We start from the raw sequence: 21,207 nt of genomic DNA on the forward strand, positions 1-21,207 counted from the left end.
CACCCACCTCCCACTCAACAATACCCACCTCACTTCACCCCCCACCCCGCATCAGGCTGAGCTAGCGCTGTGCAGCTGATGACCCCTCAGTTTCCTCCCGTCCTTTAGTTTGTGCCAGTTCTTCCAAAGAATTCATGAGTTGAAGCAAGGATGAACAGCCAATCGAGGCTGGATCCTTAGCTTGAGTCACCCTTCCTGTCTCTCCTTAGCCAGTGCGTCTTTGTCTCTGGAGTACAGACCAGGACAAAGAAGAAAATGAGCTTTTTTCAAAGAGTCCCAAGCACTTTTTTTGGAGGCTTCCTTCCTTTGCCTCTGCCTCTGCCCTGCACCATCAACAAAGTTTAACTCCTGGCAGGAAGAATCAAATTTGACAGCAAGAATGTGTCCCAGGTGCTAGGGTGGTTTGGCACCCCCGAAGGGCTGATGGAGAGTGGTAGAAATGTCTACCCTCTGGTCGTGAGGGAACTGGTTGACCGTCTGTGGAAAGAGGATAATCTCTGGAGGGAAAAACAGCTTCTTTGGGAAAGGGGGTTAAGGAAGAGGGAGGAGAGGAAGAAGATGGTTGGTCAGTGCTTCCCATAATGGCTCGGATGATTCATTTGATTTCAGTAGAAGGCAGACCCTGGGGTGACAAGAGTAAGGTAATGAGACAAGAATTCTTAACGGTTTACGATGAAGCAAATGCCCTCCAGCATTTTTCTGTGGACAAAATGTCCAGCTCAGGCTTCCCTGGTGGTGCGGTGGTTAAGAATCCCCCTGCCAATGCAGGGGACACAGGTTCGAGCCCTGATCCGGGAAGATCCCACATGCCGTGGCAGCTAAGCCTGTGCACCATAACTACTGAGCCTGTGCTCTAGAGCCCACGAGCCACAACTACTGAGGCCGCATGCCGCAACTACTGAAGCCCGCACGCCTAGAGCCCATGCTCCGCAACAAGGGAAGCCACCACGATGAGAAACCTGAGCACCGCAACAATGAGTAGCCCCCGCTCGCCGCAACTAGAGAAAACCCATGCGCAGCAATGAAGACACAACACAGCCAAAAATTAATTAATTAATTAATTTTTTTAAATGTCCAGCTCATCTTGAGACATGCACCATGCTCCTTCCACCTGGTCAATAGATGCACAGTTCAAGGTCCTGCAGCTGAACTTTCCCACCACGCTGGAGATAAATCAGCCATTTTCACTGGCTAACAATGATTAATCCACCTCTCCCTCCACCTGTTTTTACCAACATGTTTTTGTAAAAAATGATCTGGGTCACTCACGTCAAAGGTGACAGCAGCTGATCCAGCCAATTTCTGTCTACCCCTAAACACCACCCCCCCACCCCACCAATGATCACTTCGTAGGAAAAAAAAAGCACCTGAAAATAAATTTTTCAAAAAATAAAACTATACGTCTTGCAGTTCAGCCCGTCACCCTTGAGAGACATCTATGCTGTTACTCAGACAAAGCCTTGGATTGAAGCTGGGTTTGGCCTCCCTGTTACCTTGTGCAGACAAGACCCATTCTCGTGATCATCACTGAGCAGAAAGGCAGCTCCTCTCTCAATAGAACCCAGAGCCCCAGTCAGAATAGAGGGTTTGGCTGTAGATAAAGTCACAATTTCTTTTTGGTAATAAATGTAATTTTTGGATGAGGTGCATGGTCAATTACGGCTCCCTCCCTTTTGCTTTCCTGTCAGCAAAGAAGCTTGTCTGATTGAATGAGTCAACCTTGCTCTGGGAAGAAGAAGGTGCCAGATACACTGGAACCAGCTGCACTTAGTTAATGGCAGACCAGACTGTACTTTCTGGAACCTTGCCTTCATGTTCTTCCCAAACCAAGATCTCCAAGCCTCTGAATTTCTGTTTGTGGAGAGAGTGCCTGGGGAGTGCCCAGCTAATGTGCCTGGTGAAGAGGGACCATATAATTTTCCATCTTCATTGATTCCTAGACTCAGCTGTCATTTCCACAGAGGGCATTAAGAAGTCTTGAGTCATCTGCAATTAGGACAAAATAATAGGGAGCTCACTGGTATTTGTATAAATGGATTCAGTTTCCATCGAAGGATCCCCCAGTCCACATAGTTAAGTAAATGGCTTCCCTGCCCAACTAGAGAGGGTGTGGAAACCCCTAAGGACAACTGGGATTTAACTTTGAATTCCTCAGAGAGCCGAGCGAGGCGATTTGCTCAATAAATGTTTGTTGAATTAAACTGGGGAACTTCTTTTCTTTTAACTTTATTTTGGCTGCGCGGGCGGGCTCTGGGCGCGCAGGCTTCAGTAGTTGTGGTGCGCAGGCTCTAGAACGCAGGCTCAGTAGCTGTGGCGTACAGGCTCAGTTGCTCCGTGGCATGTGGGATCTTGCCAGACCAGGGCTCAAACCCGTGTCCCCTGCAATGGCAGGCAGATTCTTAACCACTGCGTCATCAGGGAAGTCCTGGAGATAGTTCTTTAAATGAGAGAATTCTCAACCAAACCTCCAGCAACTCAAATGCTTTTTCTGCTGTATTCGCCACAACTATCCACAAGTCCTCTGAGGACTTAGAGTTCCACAGTTTCTCTCTTCAGTCAGCTTTCTAGTAGGCTCAAGTCCTTTGGGGCCTCACCTCTTTCCGCACGTGATAAAATTTTGCTGGAGGCAGCAGGAAGGGAGTGGAAGTTAGAAAGGTAGAGACTGGCAAGTATTCTCATGATGTATGCAATTGCTCTGATGAAGAGAGTCCCCCTGCCTGGCGGGCAGCCTACCAGAAGGACTCCGCCACTGCCCAGTGTGCCCAGAATGGGATATCAGCTCCATCTGGACTCCTTATCAACATGCGTATGCTCCCTGAGTTTCCTCCAGAAGATAGGGTTTACCCCTGGCTCCCTATATGCTGAGCACGTGATGGCACCCCGCCCAACTCAGACACGCTGGCTCCTAGCAGCCCAGGGGAGACCCAGACGGTGGCCTTTGAATATTTTGTCAGAGCATCTGGCCTATTTGCCCTTGACTCACCTCAGACCATAGAAACTTTAGTCCCCAGGGATCACACAAGAGTTACTCAATACGTTCTAGGAAGGCTTATCTGGATAGAGGGAAGGGGTCACCTCTTCTGCGGGGCCCATTACCTGTAGCCAGGCAGTCTCGATGATGCAGAACACCCTCCCCCTCAACACTACGAGTACATGTGTCATTTGCAGCCCACCAGGCCACCACCACCATCATCCCTGCTCTCCAGGTAAGGCATGGCAGGGGAGGGTTGCTTGGACCAGCAGAGACAACGTGGTCAAGGGCAGTTGGATTCTGCTTGAGCTGGGTAGGAGCCCAGGGGGTGGAGTGGGGATGAGACTCCAGATCATACCTCCTGGATGAGGTTTTAATCATTTCCAGCACGGAATGTGGTCAACCTTTGCTACAAACTCATTTGCTCTGAATTTCTTTTCCCTGTCCCCAGACTACCCCTTACAAAGCAACCATGGACTTCCTTATGGGGAATTTGTGTGGGTTTTAACAAGTTTTATTCCCACTGGCTCTTATTCTTGAAAACTCATCAGTCTGTCACCTGAGTCAGCCCCTGCTCCCGTCACAGTCCTAGGTCATCTGAGTGTGAGATTTTGGTCTCTAGGCTACTGCAGGCTGCTTTCTGTTTGTAGGGGTGAGCAGGCAGCATTGTTTCTCATAACTTGGTGTTTGTCACTTTATTCCTTGTCTACATCCATGGTTATAATAACATTGTATTTACTTCCTGGTGATTATTTGTATATATTGATACATCTGTATCTATATCTATATCATATCTATATCTGTATCTAATCTCCAGGTACAAATGAAAGAAAGCTCAAAGTACAAAGCCCTTTCCAGAGTCCCCAGTCCCCAGTTTGCTGGTGTTTTTATTTAGAACCACATGTTCACCATATTGTTTTTGCATGAATACGCATTCACTCTGTTGCTTAAACTTATGTGTTAAAACCCCAAAGGGCAAATTCCCTGGCTGTCCAGTGGTTAGCGCTCTGTGCTGCCACGGCACGGGGCACAGGTTCAATCCCTGGTCGGGGAACTAAGATCCCACAAGCCACGTGGCACTGTCAAAAAAACAACAACAGCAAAATTAATCAGTGCATTCAAAAATGATTATTTTCTGGCCCTAAGAGATACAGAGCCAATACTGTGAAGAGGGTTTGTTCTCACAAATCAGAGGCATTTCCTAGACCCTAATGCAGTTAAGAAATGCCCAGCAACATGGCAGTTCCCAGTACAATAGAACTTACTATATTTTTTTTTTTTTTTTTTTTTTTTTTGCGGTACGCGGGCCTCTCACCGTTGTGGCCTCTCCCGTTGCGGAGCATAGGCTCCGGACGCGCAGGCTCAGCGGCCATGGCTCACGGGCCCAGCCGCTCTGCGGCATGTGGGATCTTCCCAGACCGGGACACGAACCCGCGTCCCCCGCATCAGCAGGCAGACTCTCAACCACTGCGCCACCAGGGAAGCCCCAGAACTTACTATATTTTTAAATTAATAAATTAAAAGTTGAATAGCTAGAGCACCAAGACTTCTCTTTGTTCCAAAATAAGTGCAGGTGTAGACTTAGGAAATCAGGCATCTTTGCAAGAACCATGGCAGATTTAGACTCTGTCCTGTGTCTCTGGCCGGGTTTCGGAACCAGGAGGGCAGCCCCTTGCACTGTCAAGCAACAATGCCAAAGTTAATCATTGGCTGTGCCAGCCCACGGACGATCAGGCTGTTTTTGTGTCCCTGTTTTCCTATTTTACGTAAATCACACTGAACACGTTTGCATCAACCTACTGGTGATGCACCTTTGATCAATAGATTTTAGACAAAAGCGGTTTTTGAGTCCAAAGATCAGGGCTGGGTTGACCTGCAGACTGGATACAGAGTGTATAAAACAGAGGCAAGACACAGGCTGATAGCAGAGCAATCACCACCAAGTCTGAAATAACTGCAAGGCCACAGCCAAAGGTTTCCTGAGTGAGGATGGAGGAGGGAATGAATGTTCTACACGATTTTGGGGTCCAGTCAACGCACTACCTCCAGGTGAATTATCAGAAGTCCCAGGATTGGTTCATCTTGGTGTCTGTGATCGCAGACCTCAGGAATGCCTTTTATGTCCTCTTCCCCATCTGGTTCCATCTCCGAGAAGCTGTGGGCATCAAACTCCTCTGGGTAGCTGTGATTGGAGACTGGCTCAACCTCGTCTTTAAGTGGTGAGTAAGAGCCAGACAAAGAGGACCTCGGCAAGGAGAGGCTGGCGTTCTCTCTGGAAATGTCTGTCCGTCAGAAGTTGCCTCTCCTCCATGTTATTCAGGAAGGCACAGCTTACTCCCCTCCTGACTTTGGATCCTCTGTAGAATGAGGGTTGACAGAGAAAACCCTGTCAGGAGCTGAAGATACAGGAAAGGCTATGTCGTATGGACGGAAGGCCAGCTGGACCTTGTGAATTATAGGCTATAAGCAAAGAAACACCGTTTCATTACTATGAAACAGCATAGGTGACATAAAGATAGATGTACGAAGGAAGAAAAATGAGGTATGAAGAAGGGAAACACATAGGCAATTTCAAAACTTGTTGTGTGGGGTCATGAGAAGTAATCCAGAGAACTCTCTTGTTCAGCCACCTACCGGCTGTATGTCCTGGACAACTCGTAGCAACTCTCTGAGTTTCTGTTTTATAATCTGTAAACTTAGATTATCTCTGAGACCTTAATAATTAGTATAGTTATTAACATTTATTGAACACGTAGTATGTGCCAGGCCACGTGCTAAGCACTTTAAGGCACTGAGTTAAACGACTAGAAAAACACAGGTGGTGTCGGAGGCAGGATTGAAGCCCAGGCAGGCTGGTTTCAGAGGCAACACTCTTACGAACTATGTTACATCCAGTGTTGATAAACTGACTCTTGGGGGTAAAAAGCCCTGATTTTAGTATTTGCCAGTTTCTACTGTGTATATGATCCCACTTTCAAGCTACCGTTGGGTCCAGCTTGTAAAAATCCTGAATATTTTACATTTGTTAGCCAGTACTGGATGACTCTAACACATTACTGGTTTGGCCTCTATTTCCTCGTCTAGAAAATGAAGAGGTTGGACCAGCTGCCCTCTAAGATCTTTACCATCCCTAAAATTATCTTTGTTCACTGGTAGGTGATTCTTAAGATCTCTTCTAGCTCTAATTTTCTTTGGCCATAAACAAGAAAACTCCTTTAGGGTAGGAAAAAACATCGTTATTGGGCTCAGAAGCCCAAGGCGTATTGATGGGATTCTGAAATTCCTGTTGAAAAATCGACTTTGTCTGTAACTTCTGGTATTCAATAGCATAACTCTAACAAATAAAAACGTTATTCCAAACATCTAATTTCATGTAAAGAACCATGGATTTTCTCTGAGTTGGTAGAGGTCAGAGTTAGTGGCTAATTTTAGTGAGAAATCACTGTTCCTCCACTGCAGGGCAGAGGAGGCATCCTGACCAACCCGTCACACCTGTTTCCACAATGAAAAACATGCTATGAAAGGGAAAGCGGTTTGTCTGAGATATTCTGTTTCAAAGCTGAGAGGATACAGAACAAGCCCCTGAAGCTATGTATGTCCTAACAGAGAGTGATTCTGATGGAAACAGAGACCACATCCCCTTGGTGGGGCTTGTCCTTGGGGCTGGGGCTCATTCTCTGGTGTCCGGAAGAAACCCAAGACTCTGGAGGCCAGCAGAAAGAGAACCCGTAGAATATGCAAGTCCAAGTTGCAAACTGTAGTTCCTATGCATCCTGCCAGGACAAATTCTTCTTGGGGTTAAAAAAAAAAAAAAAGTCACATAGTTGCCGTTAATACGGCTTTGAGGATATTGGATTTATTTATTTATGTTTGAATAAATAATACCTTCAAATAGTGCAAAATTCAAAAGTTATATAATGGGTGCACCATAAAGTCTCCCTCCTGGGACTTCCCTGGTGGCCCATGGGTTAAGAATCCGCCTGCCAATGCAGGGGACACGGGTTCGAGCCCTAGTCCGGGAAGATCCCACATGCCACGGAGCAACTAAGCCCATGTGCCACAACTACTGAGCCTGTGCTCTAGAGCCCTTGAGCCACAACTACTGAGCTCGTGTGCCACAACTACTGAAGCCCGCGCACCTAGAGCCCGTGCTCTGCAACAAGAGAAGCCACCGCAATGAGAAGCCCGTGCACCACAATGAAGACCCAACACAGCCAAAAATAAATAAATAAAATATTTTTTTTTAAAAAGTCTCCCTCCCTTGCCCCTCTCCAGCCATCCAGTTCCCCTTCTTGGAGGTGCCCGTGATACCAGTGTTCTGTATAGGATCACATGGGTCTTGTCCTTGAGCTATCTCTCTTCTTGAAGGTGTGGCATTGGGACAAAGTGTTCCCTCAGTAATTCCAGATATCGGTTCTGCTTTTTCACAGGATTCTCTTTGGACAGCGCCCATACTGGTGGGTCCTGGACACCGACTACTACAGCAACACCTCTGTGCCGCTGATAAAGCAGTTCCCGGTCACCTGTGAGACCGGCCCAGGTGAGAGTCACAGCCCTTGTTCAGACAGAAACTGGGTGAACCTTGCTCGCAGTGGACACCTGGTAACAATGTTCTGGATGAAGCTGTCTTTGAGGGGGACATGAGCAGAGCCACTCTTGCAAGCTTTGGTCATGGTCTTGGATTTGGTACAACTCCATTTATTTTATTTTATTTATTTATTTTTGGCTGCGTTGGGTCTTTGTTGCTGTGCACAGGCTTTCTCTAGTTGTGGCGAGCGGGGCTACTCTTCGTTGTGGTGCGTGGGCTTCTCATTGCAGTGGCTTCTCTTGTTGCAGAGCACGGGCTCTAGGCGTGTGGGCTCAGTAGTTGTGGCACACGGGCTCCGTAGTTGTGGCTTGCAGGCTCTAGAGGGCAGGCTCAGTAGTTGTGGCGCACGGGCTTAGTTGCCCCGCAGCATGTGGGATCTTCCTGGACCAGGGCTCGAACCCATGTTCCCTGCATTGGCAGGCGGATTCTTAACCACTGCACCACCAAGGAAGTCCGGTACAACTCCATTTGAATTCACTTAAGCAAGGCCTTCCCAAATAGCCCATGACTGACACTTTGGAAATCTGCCTAACGTTTCCAGAACCGAAATTGCTAGTCCAGAAAGGCAAGGGATCCCTCACAGGCAAAGGGCTCAGGAGAGTAACTGTGCTGTGGCCCTTTGTCCAGGGAAGGGAACATGGTAGAGGCCTGAGCCCCTGGCTGTGCTTCCCAGAGGCCCAGGAGATGTGGCCTCCTGAGCTGACTGTCCAATCCCGCACCCTGTCTGTATTTTACTAGGTACACCCAGACGGGCGTTTTTCAGCCACATGATAGATTTCATTTTTCAGTAAGGAAAGGAATACTCAACCCCATTGCTCACCCGTAGGTCTCAGTGTTAGTGTCCCTTCCTCAAACACCCTATCACTGGCCCCCAGACTAGGGCATGGCCCTTCGTTATTTGTTCTCACAAATCCTCGACTCACTTCAGAGCATATCCATTCATTCAAGTGTTATTTATCTAACACCTGTGTCAAACACTGTTCTGGGTACTTGAAATGCCTCAGTGGATAAAACAAAGATCCCTACCCGTGGGAATTCCCTGGTGGTCCAGTGGTTAGGACTCGGTGCCTTCACTGTGGTGGCCTGGGTTCAACTCCTGGTCAGGGAACTAAGAGCCTGTAAGCCGTGCAGCGTGGCAAAAAAAAAAAAAAGTTCTCCCTCTTGTGGAGCTTAAATTTGAATGGTGTGTGTATGTGTGTGTGTGTGTGTGTGTGTGTGTGTTATAAAAAAAAAATCATAATACACAAGTAAAATATTTAGGATATTAGAGGAAGAAGAAGGAGGAGGAGGAAGAAAGGCAAGGCTTTACCTATGCGTTTCCCTGGAAAGCAGACTCAGATGGAGATCAGCATGCAGGAGGCAGGCTGCTCTTGGGAGCAGCATTCATAGAAGAAAGGGACAGAAGCCACCTGGCCAGAAGAAACCTAGTTGCAATTCAGTCTCAGCCAACCCCATAGGAGCTCCGAATTGATTCAAGGAGACCAGACCCTTATACCCCAATAGAGACCAGTGATTGGGTGCAGGCTCCCCCCCACCCCAGGGAGAGGGTAGCTGTGATCAAGACAGCTCTTTTCAGCCCAGGGCAAGACTTCCAGAGAAGTCTGAGAGCTGAGGGCCATCTGCAACTACACTCTCAACAAGAGAAAGGGGAAATAACTTCAGTCCAGAAGGGGATCTGAGTGGCACATCTCAGGACCCTCCATCTTTCAGGGAAGAGGAAGCAGGAATAGGAATTGAATGCAGGATTAAATAAGGTGGTCAAGGTAGGACTCATTGAGAAGGTGAGATCTGAGCAAAAACTTGAAAGAGGCAAGGGAATTAGCCAGTAAATTTCTGAAGGAAGAAGTGTCTGGTTAGAAAGGCCAACATCACAGGGACACTGAAGTGGGAGTATGTTTAAAGGAGAGCCATGAGGCCAGCATGGCTGGAGCAGACTGCGCAAAGAGAGTGGAAGAGAGACAATGGAAGGCAGATCGGTTTGTGATTGTATACCCAGCATGCTGATATATACATAACCACAAGAGCTATGACCTTCTCTGACTTTGCTCTGTACTCCCAAAGCCTAGCATGGTGCTGGGCACGTAGTAGGAGCTCAATAGATATTTGTTAAATAAATGACTACATGGATAAATGAATGGACGGCAGGATGGGTAGATGGATGAAAGGATGGATGGGTGGATGGATAATTGGATGGATGGATGGATGGAAAGATGGGTTTCAGTCTTTTCCATCAATAGTTGTTCAGCAGTTAGTTGTGATTTTGGTATGCTCATGAGAGGAGGTGAGCCCAGGGTCCTTCTCCTTCAACATCTTGTAGCTTTTCCATTAAATTTCCTGAATGGAAAGATAGATGGATGGATGGATAGATGATGCCCCCTAGCAATCTCCCACATGGAGACTTTTAACCTTTGGTTCATTCATTCATCTCTTTCCTATTCTTTAGGGAGTCCCTCTGGCCATGCCATGGGTACGGCAGGTGTATACTATGTGATGGTCACATCTACCCTCTCTATCTTTCGGGGAAAGAAAAAGCCAACCTACAGATTTCGGTAAGAACTCAGCTCTGGGTTGTGGGTGGCGGAGGGCAGGAGGTGGCTCTCTGAAGCTGACACACCACTTACTCTTCTTCACGTGCCCCCAGCCCACCCCATGCCTTAGGCTGGTACTGATAAGAGTTGTGGCATTTCTGCTGAGAGCGAATATTAGAGTCACAGAATGTTAGGGCTGGAAGGGACCCACTTAATAAATGTTGTGAACGGGCAACACCTAATTTTAGAGATCAGTAAAAAAGGCCTAACATAGCAGAGGGGTTTCTCGAGATCAGCTAGTGAGCTAGAAGCAGGCTTTAAACAAAAACCCATTTCTGTACCAATAATTGAGACGCCCCGTCCAGGTTAAAATAAACAAAGAAGCAGAAGACATTCCTTCTATGGGGAATTCTGGGTATGCAGACACTGTGAAAATCCTTAATTATGAAACATAAAATAGGGAGGTTAAAATTCACATACACAGGGTTTCACCACTTGCCATGGTTATCTTTGAATTTTGAGTACAGGCTTCAATTTACAAGAATTCCACTGATGAAACCTAAGTTTGCCAGGCTCCAGCATTCCTGCTGAGGCTGGTCTCTTTGCTGAAGGATCTATATCTGTGTTCTCTTATGGCTGCCTCTTCCATTGCAGGTGCTTGAACATCATTTTGTGGTTGGGATTCTGGGCAGTGCAGCTGAATGTCTGTCTTTCGCGAATCTACCTTGCTGCTCATTTTCCCCATCAAGTTGTTGCTGGAGTCTTGTCAGGTACCAGCTGCTCTGGCTCCCTCCCTCCAACTTCCCACCTATACCATTCCTCCCTCATCAGGACAAAATCCCAGCATTCCTGCCATGTTCTGTGTATAATCAATGCTATTAGCATTTCAGTGGGTTGAAAGTCAAGGGTGGGCGATTTGAAATGACTCATTTCTATAGGAGTGCCCAGATGTACACAACTAAGTATGTTCCAGAAACATGACAATACAGAAAATTAACCTACCCAATTGAATTCGCTTGAAATCTCCAAGATATTTACATTCTTTATTTCTTACGGGTCTTCAGTTGGAAGTGGCCCCTAGTTTAGTCTTAAGAAAAGCTACCAAATCTAACAAATTAACACCATGTCCTTGGAAAGCTCTTTATTTAAATAAATTCATTTGCAAACCTAACAGATACCCACAGCTGGTCTTTATTATAGGCTCTGAATTTTGAATATTTTGTTTTCTTGGATCCAGTTAATAAGGGGCAGAAAGGACTTTGGTTAAGTGTAAGCAAGAACTTCTTGACTTTGTGGAAAGGACTAGAATATAAGACCTTAAGGAAAGTGCAGAATTTTTCCCCTGGAGACCTGAAAAAGCAGAGCAGGGCAGCATTCACAGAAGCATGTTGAGAACAAGGGAAATAATGGCTTCATGGCAACCACGGAATTAACACAGCATTTAGCGCAGGGTTCCATGTTTGAGAAAGAGCCTGGAAGTTCATGTTACATGAAAGATCCGGAAATGTTTAAGTTAGAGAGGAGAATAACTATCTTTCTTTATTTTATTTTTTGAGTTCCCAATCTGTCTTAGTCTCTTCTTTTTTGTCCCCCAGTTTATTATTTTTTTAATTGAAGTATAGTTGATTTACAATATCATGTTAGTTTCAGGTGTACAGCACAGTAATTCAGATATATATACAGGTATATCTACCTATATATATATACACATACACATATATATATTTATTTTCAGATTCTTTTCCCTTATAGGTTATTATAAAATATTGAGTATATTTCCCTGTGCTATAGAGTAGGTCCTTGTTGGTTATCTATTTTATATAGTGTGTATGTGTTAATCCCAACCTCCTAATTTACCCCTCACCGCTGAGAACAAGTATCTTTAAATGTGCTGACAGAGGCTCTAGATTTACCACTTATTAACACCTGCGGAAAAAAACTGAGACCAATAGACATCGTTAGAAGGAGAGAGGTTTTATTTAGCTCAGCACAAGGAAGAACTGTGTAATGATCAAATCCATGCAAAAATGAAATGGGCTCCCTGAATGGGAGTGAGCTCTTCATCCCTGAGGGTATTCAAGTAGAGACAGGAGGACCACACACACACACACACACACACACACACACACACACACACACACACACAGGAAACTTGCATGCGGAGTGAGGAAGTATGTGACATGACTCTTCCATCTGAAAGAATCTGTGGCTGAGGACAGGCTGGAATCACATATGGGAAGAAAACAAACGATCCTCAATCTGGCATCTGTGATTTAACTCCACAATGGTGGGGTGGATGGCATGTCACCCATTGCTCCAAACTCACCTCTAGCTGAAGGGCCAGTGTCTTCCCCAGTTCTCACGGTCATTCTTTCTTCCTCTCAGGCATTGCGGTTGCTGAGACTTTCCGCCACATCCGGAGCATCTACAATGCCAATCTCAAGAAATACTTTCTCATTACCTTCTTCCTGTTCAGTTTTGCCATTGGATTTTACCTGCTGCTAAAGGGGCTGGGGGTCGACCTCTTGTGGACCCTAGAGAAAGCCAAGCGAAGGTGTGAGCGGCCAGAGTGGGTCCACATTGACACTACGCCCTTTGCCAGCCTCCTCAAGAACCTGGGGACACTCTTTGGCCTGGGTCTGGCTCTCAACTCCAGCATGTACAGGGAGAGCTGCAAAGGCAAGCTTAGCAAGTGGTTCCCGTTCCGCCTCAGCTGCATTGTGGCCTCCCTCGTCCTCCTGCATCTCTTTGACTCTTTGAAACCCCCATCCCACATGGAGCTGATCTTCTATGTCCTGTCCTTCTGCAAGAGTGCAGCAGTGCCCCTGGCGTCTGTCAGTCTCATCCCCTACTGCCTGGCCCAGGTCCTGGGCCAGCCGAACAAGAAGACTTTGTAAAGGGATGTGGAGTCTTCAGAATTTAAAAGTCGATGACTGCACCAAGGATTGAAGGTGGCTAGGGCCTTCTGCCAGCCCGTTATGAGGCCAGAGGTACTATAGAGTCAGCTCAGGCGACACCCCCTTCCCCCTTTGCAATTCTAATTGCATTGGGTGATGTTTTTTTGAAGAGCTAATAAGGCTCTTTGAGAAAGCCTTATTGGAGGTTGGGTCATTCTGGATTTTTTTCCACGAAGATATGCTTACTCTTTTGTCCAATACACAAAAGCGAGACTTCTTGGTAGGGCCAGCTCACAACGCCAGGCTGGGGATCACACGGAATTTTCTACTCATGCTAATCCTTACCCAGAAAAGGAGAAAGGAGCAGTGGATTTGATAGGGAAAGAAGGATTGATTAAGGAGGATTTTTAAATATCTTGCATGTCATGCAAATTGTATGTCAAACAATATCTTAATGGCTTCAATGATATACGGATCTTTAGGTAAAGGGCTCTCAATGGTGGGGGACCAACTTAAAGTACAATGAATAGGTCCTTAGTGGAGTAATTCTGCTTCTTGTATTTTTCTATTATATATCCACGGTCATTGTATTTACTGGGATTTCTGAATGGCTGCAGTGATCTGGGTATCGCACTAGGTCAGAATACTCAGGTAACGTCAGCTTCTCCTCTATAACATTCGATCTTTCTCCTTATTAGCCCAGCTCTGCTTTCCCCAGCATTTTCCACTGATTCCACAACCACCCTGCTGGATCCTCAGATGCCTAAAAGTGACTCTATAGTGGTGCTTTTGTATGTTTCAGTTAAGCTCTGAAATCTTGGGCAAAATGGCAAGGAGAGGGCCAGGATTTCTCTCTCCAGAAGGTCACTCCGATGTTACTTTTGATTCCTGGAGGTAAATATGACTCCTTTCTCTATCCCAAGCCAATCAAGAGTGCATTCTTGGAGGAAAAGCCAACTCCTCCTCTTTGCCTATTCTCTAGTCTCAACTAATTTGCAGAATATGTCCTTTAAAAAAAATGTTGAAGCCTATTTATTTGAGAGTCCTTGTTTTTTCTACTAATTATACAGCTTACCATATAGTATCATTCACACCAACCATCCTGGTCATAACATCTTTGCAAAGAAAAATATATACGTGCAGTATTTTATTAAAACAACATTTTACTTAAGAATGAAGTCTTGTTGATTACTATATTTTAGAGGCAATGTGATCTGAAGGTTCTAATCCTGGCTTAGCTAAATTTCTAGGTCTTTCTCTATTTCCCTAAACAAATAATTTGGTTTCTATATACTTATGTTTTCTTTTTGCAAAAGGAAGGTGCTTTGTCTTGGGTTGCCCAGGAGTCCCAGTAGGGCTGCTGAGACTTACAAAGTGTCCACAGGGGCACAGGTAGAGTCAAGCATATCAACATAGTCACAATATCATATTCTAGTTGGCCAAGGCTGAACATTATTTACCAGACCACAGTGCAGCATGAGTTGCTCTATGGGATCAAACTGTTACCGAGTCCAAGCTCGCTCTGCTTGCTACACAACAGGCCAATAAATCGGGAGACGAGGTGCTGAGGCAAGGAATACAAGTTTATTCGGAAAGCTGGCAGACAGAGAAGATGGCAGACTAATGTCTCCAAAAAAACCCATCTTATCAGGGTTTTGGATGCCAGTTTCTTTTATAGAACAGGGGGAGGAGATGAGGAAGTAAAATAAAAAGGCCATAAGGTTTGCGAATGTCCCTTGGAATGGCCAGCCTTGGGGAGGGGATGTGTTAATTTCTTCTTTCTTGCCGCCATCCACAGGTGGACAGGGTCAGGATGTTTACCTGAACAAAGGCACTTTGGTTTAACATTCAAGCAGAGGGGACAGGGTTCCCTAAGGCAGGCCACTGTGTATAGACAGTATCCTTTTAATGAACAAAAGCAACCGGAAGCAAAGGTTAAAGTAAAAGAAACAGATCCAACATGGAGTCAGGATTGGCTCTCTCCTGTTACAAAACTGCAACTTGGGGGCAGACAGGCAAGATCATTACCAAACTAACCGATCAGGGAATGTAAGTCATAGCAGCAGAACAAGACTGAGCAGGGAATTCCCTGGCGGTCCAGTGGTTAGGACTCTGCGCTTCCACCTCAACAGGCACAGGTTCAATCCCTGGTCCCGGCCAAAAAAATAACTGAGCAGACTGTGGAATCCAGTAACCCAGTGTCAGCATGGTTCTGGGTTATAGTTAAAGAAAATATGAACAGGGCAAGTGATAGCACCGAGGGCTGCACAAGGGAGCTACTGAAAGCATTTCTGCAGGATTTATTTCATCCTGGGTGCAGGGTCCCGCCTCCAGAAGCCTTGGCTCACGGGCGTATCTCTGGATCTACCGAGAGTGAGTCTGATCATTCGCTTCAGAATTTTGGGATGTGACTCTTTAGGGAAAGGTGAGTCCTCCTACCGAATTTTATTTCTTCAGGGGTGGCACCGGGCCCCTCCGAGACACTAACGGTCTCACCAAGGATGAAGGGAAATGGTCTTGTTCTGTCTGAATTGAACCCCACTGCTTGGGCATGGCCTCCATCCTGGATGATTTATTTGCCCTCAGGGACCAAGTCCAGATTCCTTGCAGTAGGATTCTGGCAGAAAGTAAATAATGTTCCTGCCCCCAGCAGTTGGTAAGGTTAATAAAGACACATAATAAAAGATGAAATTTGGGCTTAATATACACCAGGCTCTGTTCTAAGTATTTTATTTATTTATACAGTGAACTCCCTTAATTCTCCCAAGGTTTCTGTGAGGTGGGTGTTAGAATTTATGTTCATGTTACATATGAATAGGCACAGAAGGATTAGGTATCTTGCCCAGAATAGAGGAGCCAGTTTAAGAGCTAGGCAGTCTGACTCCAAGTTCATACTCTATCCTCTACCCCACAGATGCCAGTAAGACTAATGGCTGCATCAAACCATCCTTCCAATACCAGATACAACTCTTCATTCAGACCACAGAGATTTTGATTTCTTGTGGCCAAAGGACAAATACCATTGTTGCTGTTGTTTTTTTAATTTTTGGCTGCGTTGGGTCTTCATTGCTGTGCGTGGGCTTTCTCTAGTTGCAGCAAGCAGGGGCTACTCTTTGTTGTGGTGCACGGGCTTCTCATTGCGGTGGCTTCTCTTGTTGTGGAGCACAGGATCTAGGCGTGTGGGCTTCAGTAGTTGTGGCACATGGGCTCGGTAGTTGTGGCTCATGGGCTCTAGAGTGCAGGCTCAGTAGTTGTGGCGCACGGGCTTCGTTGCTCCGCGGCATGTGGGATCTTCCCGGACCAGGGATCGAACCCGTGTCCCCTGCATTGGCAGGCAGATTCTTAACCACTGCGCCACCAGGGAAGTCCCCAAATAATGTATATTAATGCATATATGTGGAATCTAGAAAAATGGTACACATGAAACTATTTGCAGGGCAGGAATAGAAACACAGACGTAGAGAATTTACATGTGGACACAGTGGGGAAGGGGAGGGTGGGATGAATTGGGAGATTAGGTTTGACATAAATACACTACCATGTGTAAAATAGATAGCTTGTGGTAACCTACTGTACAGCACAGGGAGCTCAACTCGGTGCTCTGTGACGACCTAGAGGTGTGGGAAAGGGGCAGGTGAGGGAGGGAGGTCCAAGAGGGGATTCACTTCATCCTACAGCAGAAACTAACACAACACTGTAAAGCAATTATACTCCAATTAAAAAAAAAAACACAGAGTGATCCTCCCAGTGAGCTAGTATTTATTTCTAAGTATGAAGATACCGTATTTCAAAGTTAATTTCATAAACTAACTATTGGAACAGGCATGACCATGTTAGATTAACAGCGGTGTCTAAAACAACCTTAGCTATTTCTTTTCTTTCTTTCAAGGAAGAGCTTAAAAGCCATGCTCAGCCTATCTGGGTCAGACAGTAAGTAACTTATTTCTACAATCGAGATAGCACGAGAAGGTAGAATTACCACAAAGAACTTTTGGTATAGAGCCATATACAGGAGTAAAAAGTAAAGAGACACCGTGGAAGATTATTTAGATCAGAGACTCCACAAATACAGGACTGCTACTTTTCACTGGGACAGGCAAAGTCTAGAAATGGACAGCCCTAAGGGCTAAGAATTTGTGACGGGTAAAGCCGAGCAGAGTGTCAGGCCATGATCAATTTGTAATATAGCCAATGTACAAGCACATTTTGAACACAGATCTTTTCCCCAAGTTACGGATGTATGTTTGCTTTAGAAATGACTTGTGAATCCTCAGGATGGAAGTAAGTTTAAGTGACCAATGACCGTTTTAAACCAAGGTCCATGTTATATTAAAGCACAATTTGATAGATTGGTCTAGCAGTCTATCCGTTTTAGGGAAATAAGTTTGAGGATGATACATACACACACACACACACACACACACACACACTATACAATTGTATTATTGCCCTAGGAAAACAGACCCATTAAGAAAATGCAACTTCTGGGACTTCCCTGGTGGCGCAGTGGTTAAGAATCTGCCTGCCAATGCAGGGGACACGGGTTCGAGCCCTGGTCCAGGAAGATCCCTCATGCCACGGAGCAACTAAGCCCATGTGCCACAACTACTGAGCCTGTGTTCTAGAGCCCTCAGGCCACAACTACTGAGCTCGTGTGCCACAACTACTGAAGCCCATGCGCCTAGAGCCCATGCTCTGCAACAAGGGAAGCCACTGTAATGAGAAGTCCGTGCACCACAGCGAAGAGTAGCCCCTGCTCCCCGCAGCTATAGAAAGCCCCACGCAGCAACGAAGACCCAACGCAGCCAAAAATAAATAAATAAATTTATTTTTAAAAAAGAAAAGGAAATGCAATGTCTGCTGCCTGGGCCAATGCTGCTTCACTGCAGAGAAACCAAGGGCATAAAATTTTTGTTTTTTTTAACAAAACTTATAATAGCTTTAAAAATTTATAACAATTTTATTGAGATATAATTCACATACTGTACAATTCAGCTATTTAAAGTGAACAGTCCAGGGACTTCCCTGGCGGTACAGTGGTTAAGATTTTGCCTTCCAATTCCGGGGGTGGGGTGCGGGTTCGATCCCTGGTTGGGGAGCTAAGATCTCACATGCCTCGAGGCCAAAGAACCAACACATAAAACAGGAGCAATATTGTAACAAATTCAATAATGACTTTCAAAAAAATGGTCCACATCAAAAAAAATCTTAAAAAAAATAATAAAGTGAACAGTTCAATGGTTTTCAGCATATTCAGAGAATTGTACAACCATTACCACAAATCGATTTTAGAACATTCTTTCTCACTCCGTAAAGAAACCCCATACTCATTAGAAGTCACCTCCATTTCACCCTAACCCATACAGCCCTCGGCAACCACTAATCTATTTTCTGACTCATAGAGCTGCCTATTCTAGACATTTCATATGAATGGAATCACACAACATGTAACCTTTTGGGTCTGGCTTCTTTCACTTATGATGTTTTCAAGGTTCATGTACGTTGTAACATGTATCGGTACTTCATTTCTTCTTATGGCCAAACAATATTTCAGTGTATGGATAAATGTTGTTTATCCATTCATTAGTTGATGGATATCTGGATTGTTCCCACACTGGGGCTATTATGAACAATACTGCTAGGAACACTTGCATACAAGTTTTCATGTAGATGCATGATTGCATTTCTCTTAAGTATATCCCTAGTTGTGGAACTGCGGGGTCAAATGGTAACTCTATGTTTAAGAAACTAGTGGAAACTAGAAAAAGTTACTAGAAACTTTTAAGGAACCACCAAACTTTTCCCAAGAGGTTAGGAAGGAAAAGTTTTACAGTGTTTTTGGTTTTGCCATCTCTTTTGGTTTCCTAGGATCAGACCCTATATCAAAATTTTGTCTAATTCTTTGCTTTGGAAGAGTTTCAAAGCAAGATTGATCAGGTGATTAGATTTACATGAAGAAATATCAGTGGCAGCCTCCTTCTTCTGTTGGCAGTGGCTTTATTGCTCCAAGAGCATTTCATTTGAAGACACACCTGGATAGTTGAAGTTCCAGTCCTTAACAATTGACTAGTTGTTTGTAACCTGTCAAACTTTGCTGAGCTGTTTTCTGAAAATCATTACGGTAGCTGCTAAATTTTTAATATTATTGATTTCACTCTGTAGTAATTGCCAAACTAAGACAGACGCCTTTAAGGCCTATATGTGTAAATCAAATAGCAGAATATAATTTGTATCCAAGAGTTTTTCAAGAGCCTCTTGAGAATAGAAAACACTCTGGCCAAAGAGCCTTCTGATGATGTTGTTAAGGAAAGAATTGACTAGAAACGGTATGAGTAGCAGTCAATAAAAGTTACTTCCTTTAGGGAACCAAGGACCTAATTTACCTGGAAGAGAAACTAGCAACAGTCTAGTCCAATGATGGGCAACCCAAAGTCCAAAATCTAATTTCAGAGTGAAAGATAAAAAAGCTGCCTCTGGGTTGCTGGCTTCTTAATAAAAAGAGAAAAGTTTTTAATATTTTTCTTTTTCCTGAATTGGCCCTTATTTTTTTTTAAGTTGTTCATTATTAATTCTATTCAAAAAAATTTTTTTTTCATTTCATAGATACAAAAATGAAGACCTACAGAGGTAAAACAGCCCTTCTAAGTCGCATGAGTAACCTGTCCTCAGGTCTCCTGATTCTTAGCAGAGAACTATCTCCCCTTTGTCTGACTCCGGCATTTACCTGGGCAGCGGGGTCAACAGGCAGCTGTTGATACAGAAGTGAAAGACATAAGTGAATAGCAGAGCCAGCTTATTTGAACCAGGACCAGAGTCTGTTAACCAAATTAAGCCACAGCTAGAATAACTGTGTTCTAGGTAGCCTGTTCCTAATTATGTTATGTGCTCCTCTCTTCCTTTGCTTTCATAAATCTTTCCAGGGCAGGAGTGTAACTACAACATGAAACGACTTGATGTTTTTATGGGGTTTGGGGTTTTTTTAGCATGAGGGTATTTTTCCAGTCAGCAAATTTTCAATGCTTTCTTTTCTGCTGTCTTCTGGCTTTCTTCTTTTGATCTTCACATTCCATGGTCATTGCCTTCCGATCAGCTCAACTGCACTTCAACATTTGAAGGCTGGCCAGACTTCTCTCATTCTCTCATTCCGTGCCATCACAGAATTGGGATTCCAGCCTTCAACAGCTGCAGTCCTTCTCTCCAGAGCAAAAAGAATGAAAATCTAATTTCTTCTCCTCCACGGTGAACCATTTTGGACTCTTTAGCTGAGGATTGCCACCAAAATTCCATCTTTGCTCCTCTGTCTTTCTCTCTAATCTCCTCCTTCAACCCCACCCCATAGGCAACCCTGCCACTGATCCCTACTTGATCCACCCTAGTAATGAACTTAAGTGAGCTTTTGTACAAGTGTGATTTGGCTTCACTAACTTAAAAGTCCAAGTGGCATAAATTATTTTTGTTTATTTTGATCACATTGTTACCCACCAGGCTCTTGGCCTTCCCCAAGCAATGGAAATTGACTAGAGGTGAGACAAGAAATTCAGGCAAGGTTTTACTGGGGCCCCTGCTGCAGCAGGGGGGAGTGAAAACAAGTAACAGTTTCCCGTGCTCACTCCCGGAGGAAGGGAGAGCTGGTTCCCTATATGGGGTGAGGAGTAGGGATGTTTCCAGGGGTCAGGCCAGAGGGGTGGCTTAGGTGTTTGCCCACCCCTTTGGTGCTATTGAGTGCAGGGGTCATGCCCAGTACCCTGCTTTTGCTCCTGATACCCCGTTGTTGCTCCCACCTCTTCAGAAGTGGCAGTTGAGTTTTTTTGGACTTTTTGTATCTTTTATATCTTGTTGTCCAGAATTTGCCCCAACTGCAACAAGCACGCAGTCTTTTTAGTCCCTTACAGTTTCCTTGTATTTTGTTGCTCAGAGACGTTTGCCCAGGTGCAAGCATTGTAGCACTGCAGCAAAGGGTCTCAGGTCCCAGCCTGCCTCAATGTCTTTAGACTACCAATGCCCTCCTTACCAGTCCATTTTGTCCCACACGATGACTGCAGTGAAATGACGATGGCATTGCGTCTCCCTATAGACTGCAGTGAAACCACCATGGCCACTGCACCAGAGCCTCCAAAGGGCTCTCTTGCTCTGGGGAGCCTTAGGTGAGGTTCCTTAGGTGAGGCTCTTGATAGGTATCAGAGCTGATTCAGGAAAGGCTGAGGCTGCAGCTCCAGGCTTTGA

General features: G+C 45.1%; 1 protein-coding gene across 2 annotated transcripts; it reads left to right on the forward strand.

Annotated features, from left to right (window-relative positions):
* Positions 1 to 4,704: 4,704 nt before the first annotated feature.
* G6PC (glucose-6-phosphatase catalytic subunit) lies at positions 4,705 to 14,158 on the forward strand. Of its 2 annotated transcripts, none has more exons than XM_032615458.1 (5): positions 4,705 to 5,190; positions 7,402 to 7,511; positions 10,003 to 10,108; positions 10,742 to 10,857; positions 12,473 to 14,158. In XM_032615458.1, exons 1-5 carry the CDS (start codon positions 4,961 to 4,963, stop codon positions 12,982 to 12,984), a joined length of 1,074 nt encoding a protein of 357 aa, XP_032471349.1. In that variant the 5' UTR covers positions 4,705 to 4,960; the 3' UTR covers positions 12,985 to 14,158. The 2 variants fall into 2 exon arrangements, with proteins under 2 accessions (XP_032471349.1, XP_032471350.1); XM_032615459.1 differs by having other exon boundaries at positions 4,804 to 5,020.
* Positions 14,159 to 21,207: the final 7,049 nt, after the last annotated feature.

The sequence above is a fragment of the Phocoena sinus genome, chromosome 20 (genome assembly GCF_008692025.1).
Source record: "Phocoena sinus isolate mPhoSin1 chromosome 20, mPhoSin1.pri, whole genome shotgun sequence".
In the NCBI taxonomy this organism is placed as follows: domain Eukaryota; kingdom Metazoa; phylum Chordata; class Mammalia; order Artiodactyla; family Phocoenidae; genus Phocoena; species Phocoena sinus.

What these genes read in the sequence shown, in the direction of transcription:
- G6PC (XM_032615458.1), top strand. Translation starts at nt 4,961, where the DNA reads ATGGAGGAGGGAATGAATGTTCTACACGATTTTGGGGTCCAGTCAACG. An exon ending in CACCTGTGAGACCGGCCCAG is followed by an intron (nt 7,512 to 10,002) that starts GTGAGAGTCACA and finishes CCTATTCTTTAG; the next exon opens with GGAGTCCCTCTGGCCATGCC. An exon ending in AAGCCAACCTACAGATTTCG is followed by an intron (nt 10,109 to 10,741) that starts GTAAGAACTCAG and finishes CTTCCATTGCAG; the next exon opens with GTGCTTGAACATCATTTTGT.